This window comes from Ictidomys tridecemlineatus, chromosome 5 (genome assembly GCF_052094955.1).
Source record: "Ictidomys tridecemlineatus isolate mIctTri1 chromosome 5, mIctTri1.hap1, whole genome shotgun sequence".
Lineage (NCBI taxonomy): Eukaryota > Metazoa > Chordata > Mammalia > Rodentia > Sciuridae > Ictidomys > Ictidomys tridecemlineatus.
The window spans coordinates 55,625,174-55,643,974 of NC_135481.1; the positions used below are offsets into that span (position 1 = coordinate 55,625,174).

Here is an 18,801-nt window from a genome sequence, read left to right on the forward strand (position 1 = left end):
CTCATTCACACAATCTTTTTAAAATATCCATATTATGGGGCTGGGGATGTGGCTCAGTGGAAGAGAGCTTGCCCTGCGTATGCAAGGCTCTGGGTTTAACTCTCAGCCCTACCCTACACACACACACACAATCACATCATTATCTGTGATATAAAACAATGAGATGAATTCTAGCAATTAATAAATTGATCATCTTATAGTTCCTTTCTTTTTCTCATAGTGGTTTTCTTCTTTGATTATCATCCCGTAAGACCTAAACCCTGGCATTAAAATTGGATAACTTCACTATCCTTTTTTTTTTTTTTCTTTCCCCTAAGTACTCTCTATATCTTTAGCTTTCTTCCAAGGTCCAATGTCTATATTTCTAACTGGATATATATACCTGAATAATCCACCACCCCCTCAAACACATCTCTCAGAATGGCTTCATTATCTCTTGTTTCAAAACTATTCTTCCTCCTTTGCTTATTTAATTTAGGGTGCCACAAACTTTGTGGTCACTAGACTTCAAGGTTGGACTCATCTTCATCTTTTCTTCTTGGGTCTCCTCACACTCCTCTGTACCATCTCCCATCCCCACCCAACTATTTACCAAATTCTAGCAATTCTGCTTCCTTGTCTTAGAAACTCATCTTTTTAATGCCCTGAGGTAATTTTGCCCATTTTTGTTGTTGTTGTTATTGTTCTTGCTTCTTTATTAATTTTGAATTTCACCCTTCTTTATCCATTATTCCTGGTGCTGCAGGATGCATAAATTTTTGTAGCCCTCTGGCCCACAATCTCTGGGCAATGAGGCAAAGTAAGAGCTTCATGGTAATTTGTGTTTACTTTTTAGCAAGAGGACCAACTTCAATATGAGCTTAAAACTAAATTGACATTATACCATTACACAAAAACATGTGTCATGATTATGCTTTGCTATACATATTTTTTTGGTTGAAGTAGCACCTTTTTTATCATCTTTTCATTTCATATGAGCCAGCAAGATAACAGAAAATAGATGGAGAATTGTAAAGACATATAGATATGGACTCAACTCCCACTTTCATCGTTTCACTTTTCTGAAGCTAAGGTTCCTTATATTTGCAATAAGAATAACAATAAACTATCTCATAAAGTTAAGATTAAATGAGGCACAAAAGAACCCAATTCTATGTATGCTCTAAATATATGTCAAGTGAGTTAATAAATAAATGTCCCTCCATTTGGAATACCTGCTCTCTCACATCTTCATCTTCTGTTTGCCCTTTAACTAGATTGCAGCCATCCTTAATTTCACCAGAAAGTTTTGTGTCATATTTTCCTGCAACTTCCAGTGTTTCTTGGTTTATCTCACATTCTGCTACTGATATCCTTATTCATTTCCCAAGTTATATTGGCAAACCTTGAGGAAATTTTTTATTTGACTTTGTTATCTGAAGCAATTAATATGGTTCCTGGTAAGGAGGAACTATAATTTCAGTAAATATTGAATAAATACTTTTTTAAAAAATATTTATTTATTTATTTTAGTTCTCGGCAGACACTAAATGTGGTGTGTGGTATGTGGTGCTGAGGATCGAACCCCGGCCGCACGCATGCCAGGCGAGCGCGCTACTGCTTGAGCCACATCTCTAGCCCTTGAATAAATACTTTATATGCAAATTATAACTAAAAGGGCTTCATACCATAAACCATCTTTAAAAGTGGTTTAAAGTATTGAAACATATTTGAAAAAACAAATATAAACAGCAGATATTTCAACAATAAAATGTTGATTCTGGTTCAGTAATATATAAAGTCCATAAGAAAGAAGGTATTATAAACAATAAGCTTATCCTTAATAAGCACTTAAACTGCTGGTTACTATGATAAGTGATCTGCAGTAATTTAATACAACCTACATAACTGTGAGTTAAATTCTCTCATTTAGCTTTATTTTATTAATACATGGAAACTGAGGACCAGAGAAATCAGGTGAACCCCAAGATCACATAAATAATGGGCAGTAGTTTCAGGGTTTCAATCCATGATTCCTGACTCTAGAGCCTCTACTTTTAATGCTGCTACACTTGGACTTCTTAGCAATTAGGTAATGCTTCAAGGTTTAATTAATGTGGTACTGTGACTAATGATAAATAAGCTTGTCTCCCCTACAAAGAAGTAGCAACATTATGGATGGCCCAAGAGCACACTTTCTCATAATCTATCAAATTGTGAAGACAATGAATTATAACAGGTTCTTTCTACAAACTGTGTCCAAATATCTGCACATCCTTGATATTACATAAGGTTTCCGTCCATAAACTTTACATAAAGTACTTTACCTTTAGAAAGAATTATATCCTTTTAAAAATGTCTTGATTCTCTTTTAATATTGTTCCCCACCACTACACAAGGCCTGAAACTCTAAATGTTTAAGAACAAAGCCATCACTTCCATATAGCTAGGAAAACAAGACTACATTTATAGTTCACATTTACAGTTTTGAGATAAGACCCAAATAAAACAATTCTTAAGCCATTTAGAGTCTCATGTGTGCAGAAACGGTCAATCAATAACAGGAAAACATGGGTACCATGACCAAATCAAATTGACTTTAAATGTTCCTTTACATGGGGCTCACTGATCTCAGCAGAGACCAATTATTATTGCGGCTCTCAGGAACCACCTTGAAGACTCCTAACTGGCAATGTGAAATGTTTCTAGAACTTGGGAGGAAACCAAATTTCATGGAGAATATGGCTGTGGGCACTGGAAATATGTTTAAGTTTGTAACAAGAATAAGGGTCTTTATGGCCATTCCATAAAGATTCCTGGATCTAAAATGAAACTCACACTAATAAATCAGGTATGGCTTTAAAGGGGGGGGGGCACAAGAACTTTGCCTAGCTTTATTAATACACTGTGAAGTGAAATAAAAATGGCCCTATGCAGCTACAAATCCTAGTAACATGTTGCAACAATGTGCATTTTGGTTCCTTGTAATTAAGAAGGCAGCCACCAATTCAAACCTGGGGGGGGGGGGGAAATGCAATAAATGAGCCATAGTAAGTATATACAAAGTAAACCTTGGAGATATTGCAGATTTGGTTCCAGACCACCTCAATAAAACCAGAATCAAAATAAAGTAAGACACAATATTTTGGTTTCCCAATGCATATAAGTTTTGTTTACATTATACTGAGTCTATTTAGTCTAAAAAACAATGTACATACCTTTAATATAAAATTGTTAAAAAATACTAATGATCATTTGAGCCTTCAGTGAATCATAATCTTTTTGCTGGTGGAGGGTCTTGCCTTTATGTTGATAGCTGCTAATTGATCAGGGTTCTGGTTACTGAAGGCTGGGACTACTGTGTTAATTTCTTAAAATTTAAGACAATTAACTTTCCTGCATTGACTGACTCTTTCACAAAAGATTTCCCTGTAGCATGCAATGCTGTTTTGCCTGCAGCAGAATTTCAAAATTAGTCAATCCTCTTAAACCTTGCTGCTACTTTCTGAACTAAGTTTATGTAATATTCTTAATCCTTTGTTAGCATTTTAACAATATTCATAGCATCTTTATCAGGAGTAGATTCCATCTTAAGAAGCCACTTTCTTTGCTCATTTGTAAGAGGTAACTCCTCATCAGTTTTATCATAGGATGATTACTGTAACTTAGTCATATCTTCAGGCTCCACTTCTACATTGAAAATCTGTTATCTAATGTAGCCACCTTCATCAATTATCTTAGCTTGATCTTCTGGATAATTTGCTGCTGCTTCTACATTAGTCCTTGATGCTTGACCTTGCATTTTTATGCTATGGAAAGGATTTCTTTCCTTAAACTTCATGAACCAAACTTTGCTAGCTTCAGACTTTTCTTCTGCAGCTTCTTCACCTCTCTCAGCCTTCACAAAAAATTGGAAGAGATTTAGGGCCTTGTTCTGGATTAGACTTTGGTTTAAAGGGAATTTTGAGGCTGGTTTGATCATCTATCAAGACTACTAAAACTTTCTCCGTTTCAGCAATAAGGCTGTTTTGCTTTTTTCTCATTTTTGTGTTCCTTGGATACCACTTCCTCCCCCCTCCCCCACCCCCAGTCCCTTACTGTGAATTGAACTCAGGGGCACTCAACCACTGAGCCACATCCCCAGGCCTATTTTGTATTTTATTTAGAGACAGGGTCTCACTGGGTTGCCTAGCGCCTCACTTCTGACTCGCAATGCTCCTGCCTCAGCCTCCCTAGTCGCAGGGATTACAGGTGTGTACCACCCCGCCCGGCCTGGGGTACCACTTTTTAATTTCCCTCAAAAACGTGTCCTTTGCATTCACAAGGTAGCTGTTCTTCTCCCAATCTCAGCTTCGGACATGCCTTCCTCACTAAGCGTAATCATTTCTAGCTTTTGTCTTCCTTTCACTTGGAGGAAGGATTGTGGGGTTATTAACTGCCTTAATTTCAACAGTGTTGTATCTCAGGAAGTGGGGAAGCCCAAGAGGGAGCAAAATGGGAACAGCACCATGGGTGGAACAGCAGAAGACACAACATTAATTTGGCTGTTTTATATAGGTATGTTTCATAATACCCCCAAAACAATTACAATGAGTATCAAAAAGTCATCATAACATATTAAAAAAATGAAAAAGCTTGAAACATCGTGAGAATTATTGATATGTAACAAAGTAGTCACAAATGGCGCCAACAGTATTGATCTACGTAGCGTTGCCACATCCTTCAATTTGTTTAAAAAAAAACAACACGAAAACAAAACCAAAAAACCTAAAATATCTGCGAAGCAAAATAAAACGAAGTATGCCGGTGATGCAGCTCCAAATCTTCCAAACTGCACATGGTTCACGAAGAAGCACTGAAAAGTCCTCATTACCGTGTAAGTGTTGGGTGGTGAAGGCCAAACAGCAGGTGCCATTAATTGAGGTCGTCCGACCTTGAAAGATTGGGGCCCTACTACATTTCTGAGTCAGGGGCAGACAACCCCTCTATACCTCAGATAACCAGTCGCTCCCAAAATGGCGTCCATCCAACCCTGGAGCCCGCCCTGCGGAAGAACGTCACGTCACCAGGACCTCGACGCTCTTGCGTGGGGGCGCGGCCCGGGTTAAAGTTCAGAGGTTGACCTCCAGCCCTCAAATCCCTAACGCAGACGTCCGGGTCCGGAGAGGGACCAGAGTACCAACGCCTCCCACGAGTCCGAACCTGGCATACTGGGGCCCAGGCCCGGACCGAAGGAATCGCGTCTCTTCCCTTCGGTACCTCGCTCAGCCCGCCTCGGAAGCGAGCTCAGGCTGAGGCGAGCCGGCCCCGCCCGTGAGCGCGCGAGTGCGCGCACGCGAACTGCTCCGCTCGGGTGGCGCCCGCCAGAGTTGATGTTAGCCATGGAAACCGGGAGCGGCTGCGGAGGCCTCTCTGGGATCTTGTTGTGGGACCGCTGCAGCTTCTCTGCCTCCGCCTTCCGGCCGCAGCCAGCTTCCAGGTGGGAGTGCTCACTCGGGTTTACCAGCAGAAATGCAGACTCCAGGCTGCCTTCGCGCCGCCTCTTCCCTCGAGTGATTCGAGGTACGTTTGATCCCTGATCCACCTGGCGACTTCGCTGCCTTAGTTTCCAAGCCTGTGCACGACCACTTTGTCTTCCAGATTTTATTACACAAGAAACAAGTTTTTGTCCTTTGTCATAAAAGCTTCAAGTACGATTACTGAACCTTTTAACGACATTATTTAACTGTTTGGGACATTTATTGTCTAGTTCTGAGTTTCGTAAATAGCTGCCTGTTAGTTATAACTGCTGTAAAAAATACAAAGTAGGGAACTATTTTTCCTTTGTAAGGACTTGAAATATAATTCACATCCCATACAATTCACCCTCTTAAATTGTACATTCTTTAATATACTTACAGAATTGTGCAACCATTACTACAGTCAATTTTAGAACATTTTCCTCAACCCGGAAAGAAGCCTCACATCTTTTATCAATCACCTACCTCCATTATCCTTACCCACATGAGCCCAAGGGAACCACGAATCTATTTTTCTGTCTCCAGATTTGCTTATTCTGAACATTTCACATAAATGGAATTTTACAGTATGTGGTCTTTTGTGACTGTCTTCTTTCAGTTAGCATGATGCTTTCAAAGTTCACCCATGTTGTAGCATGTATGAATACTTAATTCCTGTTTATAATCTAATAATATTTCATTGTGTAGCAGTACTTTGTTTTTTTATCCATTCACCTTTTGATGGACAGTTTTGTTTCCATTTTGGGGCTATTAAAAAATTTCTATTATGACTGTTCCCATGTAAATTTTTGTGTAGACATATGTTTTAATGTTTTCTTAAGTGTAATACCTGGAAGTGGAACAACTCACTTGCACTCACTGTTTCTCAATAGTCTTTCTGTAAAATTTATCTCTAGTAATTCATGTAGGTGGCCAATTTCACTTACAGGACTTTGAGAGAATAACTTGATTTTGAGAGAATGGCTTGTCAACTCAATTGAATTTATAGTGGGCAAGTTGTGTGAAGTGCAGGAAGGTTGTTTGGGATAGGAATAGTAGTGTTGCCTGGCCCTATTGTACATTTATAATGTTTTGATGTGGTTTTCAGCTATTTCCTATTTTAGATTTCCATGAGTAATGGAATTCTGTGAATTCATATCTTGGTATCCAACAGGAAAGGGAAAGCATAGAACCAACTAAAACTTTGTTCCACTTGTGAGGCATTTTTAATACCTGCAATCAACTATTGAACTATGTAGTCATCCTTCCTTTATAGTCATAGACCAATTCCTATGGACTAATAGAAAACTCTTAAATTCAAAGACCCTCCAAAGTTGTGAATTTTAACAAACCTCATAATCTACATCCCAAAAGACCTAATAAACTTATTCTTTCTTAAGACTTTCTTTTCAGGTGTTGTGGTATATTTTCCTTTCATTAATGGGTGAAGGAGAGTACTTACCACACAATTTGCAAACCAGAGCATAAAATATATTTTTCAGTTTTGAGCATCAAATGTTTTTAAAAGACTCTTCAAAAAATCTGTAAACTGGACATGGTAGTACATACCTATAATCCCAGCTACTTGGGAGGCTGAGGCAGGAGGATCACATGTTGAGGCCAGCCTAGTGAGTCAACTTAGTGAGATCCTGTCTCAAAAATAAAATTAAATTAAATTAAAAGGGCTGGGATGCAGCTCAGTGGTAGAAATTTTTTTAAAAAAAGAAAAAAAAATTTCATGACATGGCATTCAGTTAAGATCACATAGATTATTTTCAGAATTATAATGGTAGCTATCTTTCTATCTCTGTATTCTTCATAATATCCTCAACAGTTAGTACTTGACTATTAAAAAAACAAAAAACCTACATCTGCATACTTTTTAGAACTGCCCTGGTAACAAGTGATTTTTATTCAGAGCAACTGAGAATTAAGTTATTTCAAATGCTTTTTAGTACTGAGGTGTGGGTCATTTCATTTCTTCACACATGAAGTTTTCTGTTTTCAAAATTTTAGTAAATACAGTGATGCTTAGAACAGTAAAACTTCAGTAAATTTCCTTTCAATTTTTGTAAAATAAATTTTAGAAGCATGGATGCCTTCATTCTCTTCATAGAATAATGATAGATTTTTTTAAGTTAACTTTGCTAAAATCAGATAATTGTTGATACCATTTTTATCTCTTAAGCTTCTTTTTTACAGTTTTTATTTTCCATGTCTTGAGCCATTTTCACTTGAACACACTGGAAGTAGAAGCCATATAAGTGCATCAGTTCATCTAGGATTCATCAGTCTATCCAAATTCATCTTCCTATCTCATAGATCTTCCATAGGAAAATGATATCAAAATATTGACCCCCATCCACATAAGTGTGACCTCACTTACCCTATGACTTGAACAAGACAGTGTTATCAGAATAAAGTATAAGGAGCCTGGCATCACTGCAAGAGATAAGCTTATACAGTGGAAAGGGAGGCAGTCTTTTCATTTTCTGTGCTTGAACCTGGGACAGTGAAGGTTATATGTGGTCCTGTGGTTCTGTTATTTTGTGAATCGTTACAGGGCTGTCCTATGAGTGAAGGGTGTCATTTGTTCTGGACAGAACCAAAAAAACAGTGACTGGAAGTTGTAAGATAGATGCTTACAGTTTTAAAAAACTTTCTAATCGTATAATAAAGATGTGGTTTTAAGGTATTAATTCTTAAAGCTGACCCAAAGCCTTTAATGGTATCCTAAAGCTCTTTTCAGTCCCAATATTAGTTTGGTAGAACTAGTGGAAAGACTGTTTTAAACTGACTGAAAGAAAGCTAGTTTAAGATGACTTTATTTTTTTCTTTCTAGCTCTACATATGATTACTGAGGTAATACTTTTCTAGTTGATCTTGTGTCAAACAGCTGTTTTGTTTGTTTGTTTGTTTGTTTCTAGAATAAGCAGCTGAGGGCTAGGGTTGTGGCTCAGTGGTAGAGCGCTCACCTAGCACATGTGAGGCACTGGGTTCGATCCTCAGCACCACATAAAAATGAAATAAAGATATTGGGTGTCCACCTACAACTAACTAACTAAATAAATAAATAAAATAGAATAAGCAACTGAGTAAGTTAAATTGAAGAGAACCTGTGTTACTTAAAATTAGATTGTTCTGGCCCTTAATGAAAATAACCTACACTAAAGAATGTATGGGTCCTATTGTTATTCCATGCTTTCCAGTTCTGATAGATTCTGGAAACTGACAACAGAACAACTAAAAAAGGAAGCTCAGCTAATAAAAATAAGCATCCACTCTGATACTTAAAGCCTTTTAATTTCCAGTTAATTGTTCTTCCTACTACATATTGAACTGCCAATGACCATATGGAGTTTTATTGAAATACTAATAATTACTTCAACAGGATTTAATTTTTTATATTGTTGGATAGCGCTAACTTTACCATAATTGTTAGGTGATATGATTAACAGGTTTTCTATTTTCAACTTCTATTTCCATTTCAATTCAAAGGAATTGTGGAGAATCTGTATTTTACTCAGTAAGGGCTAGAAAACTGTGACCTTCAGGCTAACTCTGGCCCATACCTTATTTGGATAAATATGGTAAAGCTTTATTGCAACAATCAGTCTTTTTCATTTATATATAGTGTTGTATACAGCTACTTTTTTTGCTAGTGCAACAAAATAGAGTCATTGTAACAGAGATCTAATGGTCCTCAAAGCTTAAAATATTTACCATGTGACCATTGAGAGAAAAAAATTGAACTACCCTTGTAATAAAAGAAAAAATTAGAAACAACAAAAAACTCACAGTGAAGTGACCAAACTGCTGGCAGACTTTTTTAACTTTTCTTTGATCTCAGAATCTTAAAAATATGAGTTCAAATCTGATTTACATATTAAGTTCTTTATAAATTACTATAGAATATTGTTTTAAAAAGTTAAAAAATAACTTATTTATTTTGTTTTTTAAAAATCCAACAACTTTGTGCCAAGGATCAGGTAATAATAAGGAGCCTGAGAACTGAAGGTATAAATCCTGCTCTTAAAGGAATGAAGAATGTGAAATAGAAATATGGAGTGATTCCCACTGTAGGTTTTGAGTATGGCACTTTCAAATAGTGATTTTTTTCTTTTTTATAGAGACTTCTGGTTACAGAAAAGGATGTGATTTTCAGAATAATCCTGCATGAGAAGGATGAGTCCAGATGTGCCTCTGCTGAATGATTACAAACAGGACTTCTTTCTGAAGCGCTTTCCACAGACTGTTCTAGGAGGCCCTCGATTCAAATTAGGCTTTTGTGCACCTCCTTACGTATATGTTAATCAAATTATCCTTTTTCTGATGCCATGGGTTTTGGGTGGAATAGGAACACTTTTGTACCAGCTGGGCATCCTGAAAGACTATTATACGGCATCACTTTCAGGTGGACTAATGCTTTTCACTGCATTTATCATCCAGTTCACAAGTTTATATGCCCAAAACAAATCAGCAACAGTACAAAGAATGCTAACCACAGATATCTTAGCAGAGGAAGATGAGCATGAATTTACAAGCTGTGCTGGTGCTGAGACTGTCAAATTTCTAATTCCTGGAAAGAAATACATAGCCAATATAGTTTTTCATTCTGTTCTTGCTGGGATAGTATGTGCTCTTGGAACATGGTATCTGCTTCCAAATAGAATAACCTTGCTGTATGGCAGTATAGGAGGCACTGCTCCTCTATTTGTCTTTGGATGGATAACACTCTGTATAGGAGAATACTCATTAATTGTGAACACAGCTACCGAGACTGCAACTTTCCAACCTCAGGATACTTATGAAATCACTCCTCTTATGAGACCCATTTATATTTTTTTCTTTGTTTCTGTGGATCTTGCACACAGGTAAAAAACCTACCAAATATTTTATAACTTGCTTTGTTTTTATGCTTTTGCTAGTATTTAAAAAAAAATGAATCTGGATTAAAAATCATTGGGTGATGGGTTGTTTTTATGATTAAACTTAGAAGTAATCAATGTGAAACATTTATGCTAAAAGGTAATAATTAAATCATACTGAAAGGGGAAAATTCCTTTTTCAAGAAAAGTAAACTATTTTTCAATCATGTATTTCACTTTAAAGAAAGACCATTGAGAATCTATAAGGTAACTGGGCCAAAACCTATAAAAACAATGGAACTTTCTTGTGGAGAATGAGGAAAGAATAATTTAAAAGTTATATGTGTAAATATTACATACAGGTTGAGTGAATTCAAGATGACTAGAAAATTCTAATTTTGTCATATAGGAGGAATATTGATTTATAAATTAATTTGTTATAGAAGAAAAATAAAAACATTTAAAATATAATTATTTACAAAATGGTTTGATAATAACTTTTGCTTGCTTTCCTTTGCTAAACCTGACTTCTTTCTGTTTCTGTAGATTACAGATTTCTCTTTCCCAGGTTAGTGTACAGGCATAGTATGGACTTAATGTTTATATTCACTTAGAATTCACAAATTGAATCCTAAACCCCAGTATGATATTATTTGGTGATACAGCCTTTAAGAGATAATTAGGTCATGAAAGTGAGGCCCTGGCCTGATGGATGGGATTAGTACTCTTTTTAAGAGACATAGAAGAGTTTTATCTCTTTGTGTGAGAACAGCAAGAAGGGGGCTGACTATAAGCCAGAAAGCTCTCACCAGAATGCTCCATAAAACTCTAATCATGGACTTCCAGTATCCAGAACTATGAGAAAATAAGTTTCTTATGTTTAAACTACTCAAGTCTGGCAATTCATTGTGGCAGCCCACCCTAAGATTTGGGTACTAACAAGTGGCATACTATTATAATAAATACCTGAAAAATGTAGAAGTGGCTTTGTCATTGGGTAATGGGTAGAGGCTGTAAGAGTTTGGCATGCATGCTAGAAATAGACATGTTAGAAGTAACTCTGATAAGATTTCATATGGAAATAAGTAATATGTTATTTTAACTGGAAAAAAATGGTAATCCTTGCTTTTAAAGTGTCATAGAACTTGATTGCACAGTGTTGTAGCATTTGCAAGTGATGAAATGGGCTATTTAGGTAAGGAGATTTCCAAGCAAAGTATTGAAGGAGCAGCTTGATTGCCTCTGACTGCTTATAGTAAAATGCAAAAGAAGACAGAAGAATTGAAGAGGGAATTGTTAGGCAAAACAAGGAAACAGAACCTGAAAATTTGGGAAATTCTTAACCTGTTCATATATTGGAAAACATGAGAAAGCATAATCTGTGGTTAGATTATTACTTAATAAAGAGTTTTTGAGCTTGAGTTGTAGCTCAGTAGTAGAGCGCCCACCTGGCACGTATAAGGCACTGGTTTCAATCCTCAGCACCTCACAAATACATAAATACGTGCATAAATAAATGTATTTTTTTTTAAGATTTTTATGGGGGTTGGGGCTATAGCTTAGTGGCAGAGCACTTGCCTACTATATGTAAGGCACTGGGTTTGAACCTTAGCACCATAAATAAAATAAAGACATTCTGTCCATGTAAAACTACAAAATTTTTTTTTTTTTTTAAGAAGAGAGTTTATGGGATTATATGAGTAGAAACACTGCCAGTTTGAACTAAAGGAAATCAAGAAAGAATGAAATGAAGGAAGCCTGTTAAACTTCTTGGATCTTACAAGACAGTGATAGAACTATTCAACTGCAGTCTGGGAGCAGTGATACATGCCTGTAATTCCCAGAAGCAGAAGCAGAAAAATCATAAGTTTTAAGGCCAGCTTCAGCAATTTGCTGAAGTCCTCAGCAATGTAGTGAGAACCTGTCTAAAAATCAAAAAATATAAAGGGCTGGAGATATAGCTCAGTGGTAAAGCACCCTGAGTTTGATCTCCAGTATCAAAAAAAAAAAAAAATGTGCATTATTCTATAAGAAAAGGGAAAAATTATACCCAAAGTGATTCAGAGATCATTAAGGCCATACCTCAGTTCAACAGGCCATACTACCTCTGCCTAAAACCTTGGAGGGCAGAATCACCCTTCAGAGTCAGAGGAGAAGGACCCTTGTGTAGAGCTATGGGAGTGACACTTCAACTCCAAGGGCCTAGAGGACAGAGTATGGAACTAAAGAAAATCATTCTTAAGCCTTAAGGTCTAATGGAATTTCCTTTGTTAGGTTTTGGACTTTCTTGGAATCTATCACACTTTCCTTTTTTCTTATTTCTCCCTTTTGGAATGTAAGGAATGTTTTTCCTATTTCTGTCTTACCACTGAATTTTGGAAGTACAGTACTTGTGTAGATTTACAGGTGATTTAGATGATGTTTAGATGAGACTTTAGAGTTAATGCTGGGATAAGTTAAGACTTTGGGGGCCACTGGAACAGTATGAATGTATTTTGCATGTGAGGAGGTTATGAATTTGGGAGTGAGTACAAGGGACAGGGATAGAAAGATTTGGACCAAATTGTCTTCTCAAAATTCTTATGGTGAAGCTATCACCTTCAATGTAATGTTAATTGGACATGGGGCCTTTGGGAATTAATTAGATCATGAAGGTGGAGTCCTAGTCTCATGGTATTAATTCCCTTTATAAGCAAAGACTCAAGAGAACTTGATCGCTCAGGCACCAGGAAACGCACCCTCACCAGAATCTGACCCTGCTAACACTCTGATCTTAGACTTCCAGCCTCCAAAACTAAGAAAATTTATTTTCGTGATGTTTAAACCACCCTCTCTATGGTACTTGTTAATGCAACCTAAGCGAAGACAAGACTTAAAAATATTTCTTTTTTATACTAAAACTGACCTCCTGTAGAGTCCATTTGCTATTTCATAATTCTGAATGTCTTCTAATTGTGCTGTGTTTATGGATCACAGGACAATAGTAATTCTTCATCTAACCAAATATATAAGAGAAGAGTTAACCAATAGTAAATTTATCATTTACTCAATATGAGATAATTACAATTAAATGCTTAATTCTGAAGAGTTAGTAATATTGTTTTGTGTGTATGTGTGTGTATTTTTGTTTTATGTGTTTTTGTTTTTTGTTTTTGGTACTAAGGATTTAACCCAGGGGTACTTTACACTAAGCTATATCCTCATCCTTTTTATGTTTTATTTTAAGAGGATCTTGTTAAGTTGTTGAGGGTCACCTCAAACTTGTGATCCTCCTGCCTTAGCCTCCAGAATCACTGGGACTACAGACATTTGCCACTATACCCAGTTTAGCAAAAATATTGAGTATGTATATACATAGGACCTTCTGAGCAAGGGTACAGAATTTTTAAGTTTATAAGATTATGATGATGATCTTCAGAGTACAGATTATTGAGTTACTATCTCACTAAGCTATTTCTGAAATCATTAATTACACATTATTATAGTTAATCTAATTTTCTGTAAGAAATTACAGGCTGAATTTTTAATTAGGTTACCTTGACTTTCTGTGCTAATTTCTAAATCAAAGTGCATAAAAGGTTTTTATATACTGTTTTAATGTTTAAAGTTAGATAATTGAAAGGGGTTTTTGTTTTTTGGTTTTGTTTTGGTTTTTGTTTTTTGGGTTTTTTTTATTGTTTTTTTTACTATGACTTAAAGAAAAACAAAAACCAAGGGGAATCTCCATTACTATTTTTAAAGAAGGAAGTGGCTTATGCAAGGAAATTAACTCTCATTTCATTTTTAGAAAAATTTAACTTGTGATAACAAAATAATAAAAATTGATGATCTTTATACAGTATACAGTATGATGATAGAACTGGGGCATGAAATGCATGCACTCTTAAAATCTGGACAGTTGTCAGAAATCTTAATTCTTAGTTCTGTTTTAGAAGATGTGAAAGAAAGCTGAAGAGTTGCACTTCTGTAGTGTAATTTTTTTCTTTTCCCATTCTTTACCTAATACAGTTGTGTGATAATAATTTTAAATTACTGTGCATTTTTGTTTTATCAAATACAAACATTTAGGGCTGGAGTTGTGGCTCAGTGGTAGAGCGCTTATCTAGCATGCGTGGGGCTCTGGATTCAATCCTCAGCACCACATAAAAATAAGATAAGGATATCATGTCCTCCTAAAACTAAAAAATTGATATTTTTTAAAAAACCAAACATTTAATTTATACTGCTTTAGCTCAGACTCTCAGGAATTATTTGAAAGAATGACACACAATTTGCATCCTCCTAGCCACTATTACAGAACACGTTTGCATGGCATGTGGATCCTAGTGAATATTCAGAATTCAAAGTATTTTCATAGTTGTTAAGTTCAAAATAACAACTTTTTCTTAAGGGCTGAGTTTTTTTTTTTAACTCCAGAAAATTAATGTTAGTTAACATCATCAAAAGCATTAGATTCAAACATTTTTTTCTTGTAAAAGAACTAACTACGATTACCATTTTGAAGCTGAGTCTTATATAAAATAATATTTGGTTACTTCAATTATGTATCCTTGTTCATAATATTCTTGTATACAAGACTGTGTCATTGCACATTATTTAAGAATAAAAGATTTAAAGGTAGAATTTAATTTTGGTAAAAATATTTCCTGAGTGTACATTATTTATATATAAGTTATCCTTGAGTGTGTTTGCAAGAATATTATTATCTTGGGAAAAATGTGCTGTACAGATCTGCATTTTTTCTTGACTTTCCTGTGGCTTATCTGTGGTTTGTTTTTTGTTGGTTGATTGTTCTCAGAATGAAATGAATTTTATTTTAAAATTATACTACAGGAAGTATTGTCACATTGTTAACATAGTGTTCATTCTCTGCTTATAATAATTTGAAGGACATACATTGTGAGACAGTATATCAGATGGTGTAGGTCCTGGTATCTCTGTGAGCAAATATGTTATACTGTTATTATGTCCATAGTTGCTCTACATTTGTTTCTTGGCTGTTAACATATACTTAAATAGTTACCTTTTCTATATATTTTCTCTCTCCTTAACTAGCAGCTGAGATATTCAAGTACAATTATAAGTTTTGAACTATAGTTTTCTGTTTCTAAAGTCTTTAGTATTCCATAAATACCCTGACTTTGTTAGTATCCAGACACAGTGTTTAGTTAGCCTTATACCAGAAAATTAGCAATATATTGATATTGTTTATTTTTCTATGCTTTAAATTTTTATTAAATTATTTGAAACAATTTAATAATATTTTATTTTCACTGGAAGTGCTATACCAAGTATCAGTTTCTACTCTTAAGGTAGAGGCAGCCCATACTTTGTGACAAGCTTATGTTGTATGATTTTATGTTCCCAAAGCCATTTTTTGAAAATAGAACAGTATCATAAATGCTAGTTACATTCTCAGGTTAACTCACAGAGATAAAGTTGTGACCATGTTGCTGACTGTTGATGTTAACTATACTGCAAGCTAGTAATATATGAATGTTAGTAAGGTTTTCACTTTCCCAAAGTTACCTGCAATTTTATATTATAAAATATTAAACTCTGAAGAAATACTGATAAAATTTCAGCCAGAGTATGTTTAGATTTAGGAGAGGCAATTGTTTCTTCTGACCTCAGTTTTAACATATCCCTACATCAATTTTATTACTATTCAGTGATGACTTTTAATTTCTTCTTCCTTCCTTTGCTCATTTGAATCCGTATGTGTATTTCATTATATTTTTTAGCACTTCCTACATATGGTTTGTAACCAAAGGTTAATAGATTTTTGTCTTCCTACCAAGTGTTAGCAAGTCAATTTCTCTAACCTGCTGGAATAGCTGTAATATCATATTATATTCCCAGCACATACACAATTGAGTAGGGTAGTTGCTGGTTTAGAGAAGGAGCAGTGTGTTACAGGATGTATGGGTCATATGTTAATTTGAGACTGGGACCTCTCTCTAAGTGTTCTTTAAGTGCGCAAGGGTATGCGGTATTGTGTTTCTAGAAAGATCCTCTGCTCTATCTTATTTTGTATGATTTAAATGTTTTCTTTTTCTTGTAGATTTGTGGTAAATATGCCAGTTCTAGAACAAATGAATCAGATTTTACATATCTTGTTTATATTTTTACCCTTTCTGTGGGCACTTGGGACTCTGCCCCCACCTGATGCACTTTTCTTATGGGCAATGGAGCAGATTTTAGAGTTTGGCCTTGGAGGTTCATGCATGTCAACTCACCTACGGTAACTTTTTTTTTATATTGATGTTAAATGTAGCTTCATTAAGAACATTTTTCTTTTCAAGTAAATCTGTTCTCGTTTTTCCCTCTGCAGGTTATTAGTAATGTTCATCATTTCTGCTGGAACGGCTATAATACCATATTATATTCCCAGCACTATTGGTGTTCTTCTTTTCATGACTGGATTTGGGTTATTACTGAGTCTTAACCTAAGTGACATGAGTTTTGTTTTCAAACACAGTATGATGAAACACAAAGTAGGAAACAAATCTGAAGCTTTACCCAGTGGTTCAGAAAAACTGTTTATGTGGAAGGAATGTGTTTTGTACATCATTGTACTAGTCTTGGCTCTCCTGGAAACTAGTTTGCTACATCAATTTGCTGGTTTCTCACAGATTTCCAAAAGCAGTTCCCAGGATATTGTTGGCTGTATCTTGATGATGTTACTTATAATAGTGTGGATACTTAAAGAAATTCAAAGCATCTATATCTTTGGAATTTTCCGAAATCCTTTTTATCCAAAGGATGTGCAGACTGTGACTGTATTCTTAGAGAAGCAAACAAAGCTCCTGAAGATTGGTGTTGTCAGACGGATATTGCTAACTCTAGGTAAGAGAATTTATCTACTAACCTTGTGTTACAAACTATCTGTAGGAATTGTTCAAAAATATGATGGAATACCCATATTTGTGTATTACACTGTATGTGTTCTTTATGTTTTGTTTTTCGTTTGTTAGGGTTTTTAATTAATTTGCCAAAACAAAATTTGCCTTAATTATAAACTTCTCTTTTTCTTTGTTTTGTTTAAGTGTCACCTTTTGCTATGATAGCATTTCTTTCACTGGATAGTTCCTTACAAGAGCTCCACTCTTTCTCTGTCTCCATTGGATTCACAAGAGCTTTTAGAATGGTAATCCTAATATGCACTAAGTATTTTCCTTTTGCTAAATTCATGATTTTAGTTTAACAGTTTGCTTAAATTATCAGATTCTACCCAATAAAAGTAGATAATTTGTATACTACAGGTATGGCAGAATACAGAAAATGCTTTATTGGAGACAGCCATTGTGTCAGCAGTGCACTTGCTGATCTCTAGTTCAGATTTATGGTGGAATAGAAGCCTGAATACAGGAATCAGACTTTTATTGGTAAGTATATTTTTAACAGTTTTATTGAGATATATTTCACATATCATAAAATGTATCCATTTAAAGTTTACTGTTCAGTGGCATATATATATTTTTTTATTTTTAGTTGTTGATGGACCTTTGTTTTATTTATTTATGTGGTACTGAGAATTAAACCCAGAGCCTCACACATGCTAGGCAATCACTTTATCACTGAGCTACAACCCTAAATATTCAATTTTATACTCATTACCACAATCTAAATTTTAGAACATTTCAACATCTCAAAAAGAAACTTCATATACATTAATGATCATTATTCTCCATTACCATTCTCCATCCCACCACCTACACCCATTCCAGCCCCAGTGACCACTTACCTACCTTATGGTGCTAGAGAACAAACACAGGGCCTTTTACATGGTAGTTAAGTGCTCTACCACTGCAGTACATCTCCAGTTCTACTTATCTCTTTTTGTCTCTGTAGATTTGGCCCTTTGGGAATATTTCACCTGAATGAAATTTTGGAATATGTAGTCATTTGCATCTGTTTCCTTTCATTTATATGTTCTCAAGGTACATTGATGCTATAGCATATATCACTATATAATTCTTTTTTATTGCCAATTAATACTACATTATATAGAAAGACTATGCTGGTTCGATTCATTGATAGAGTGGTGGATATTTAGGTTTCCACTCTTGACTATTAATATTGCTACAAACATTTCTGTACATGTTTTAGTATGAACATATATTTTTATTTACTTGGTTATGTATATCTGAGACTAGAATTTCTGATGACATAGTAATTCCAAATTTAACACTTCAAGGTACTACAAAATGATTTCCAAAGTGGTTATACCATGTTATATTCCCTTTAGCAATGTATGAGGATTCTAGTTTCTCTATAGCCTTACTAGCACTTGTTATTATCTAACTTTTTCATTATAGCCACACTCATATGTGCAAACTACCATATTGTAATTTTGATTTGCATTTGTCTGATCACTAAAAATGCATCTTTTCAGGTATTCACTGGCCATTTGTACATGGTTTTTGGAGAATTATCTAAATCCTTTGTCAATT

General features: G+C 35.2%; 1 protein-coding gene across 5 annotated transcripts in view; it reads left to right on the plus strand.

Annotated features, from left to right (window-relative positions):
* Positions 1-5,078: 5,078 nt before the first annotated feature.
* The window catches only part of Pcnx4 (pecanex 4), a 46,848-nt gene continuing 33,125 nt past the window's right edge, over positions 5,079-18,801 (plus strand). The window contains exons 1-7 of one of the 5 annotated variants that reach the window (XM_078050001.1): positions 5,081-5,541; positions 9,608-10,351; positions 10,892-10,913; positions 16,543-16,589; positions 16,680-17,194; positions 17,395-17,495; positions 17,611-17,733. In XM_078050001.1, the coding sequence (XP_077906127.1) occupies positions 9,654-10,351; positions 10,892-10,913; positions 16,543-16,589; positions 16,680-17,194; positions 17,395-17,495; positions 17,611-17,733 (1,506 nt within the window). In that variant the 5' untranslated portion in view covers positions 5,081-5,541; positions 9,608-9,653. Of the gene's footprint in view, positions 5,542-9,607; positions 10,352-10,891; positions 10,914-16,409; positions 16,590-16,679; positions 17,195-17,394; positions 17,496-17,610; positions 17,734-18,801 lie in introns of all 5 variants that reach the window. The other 4 variants (XM_078050002.1, XM_005322756.5, XM_021724770.3 and 1 more) reach the window with 4 other exon arrangements.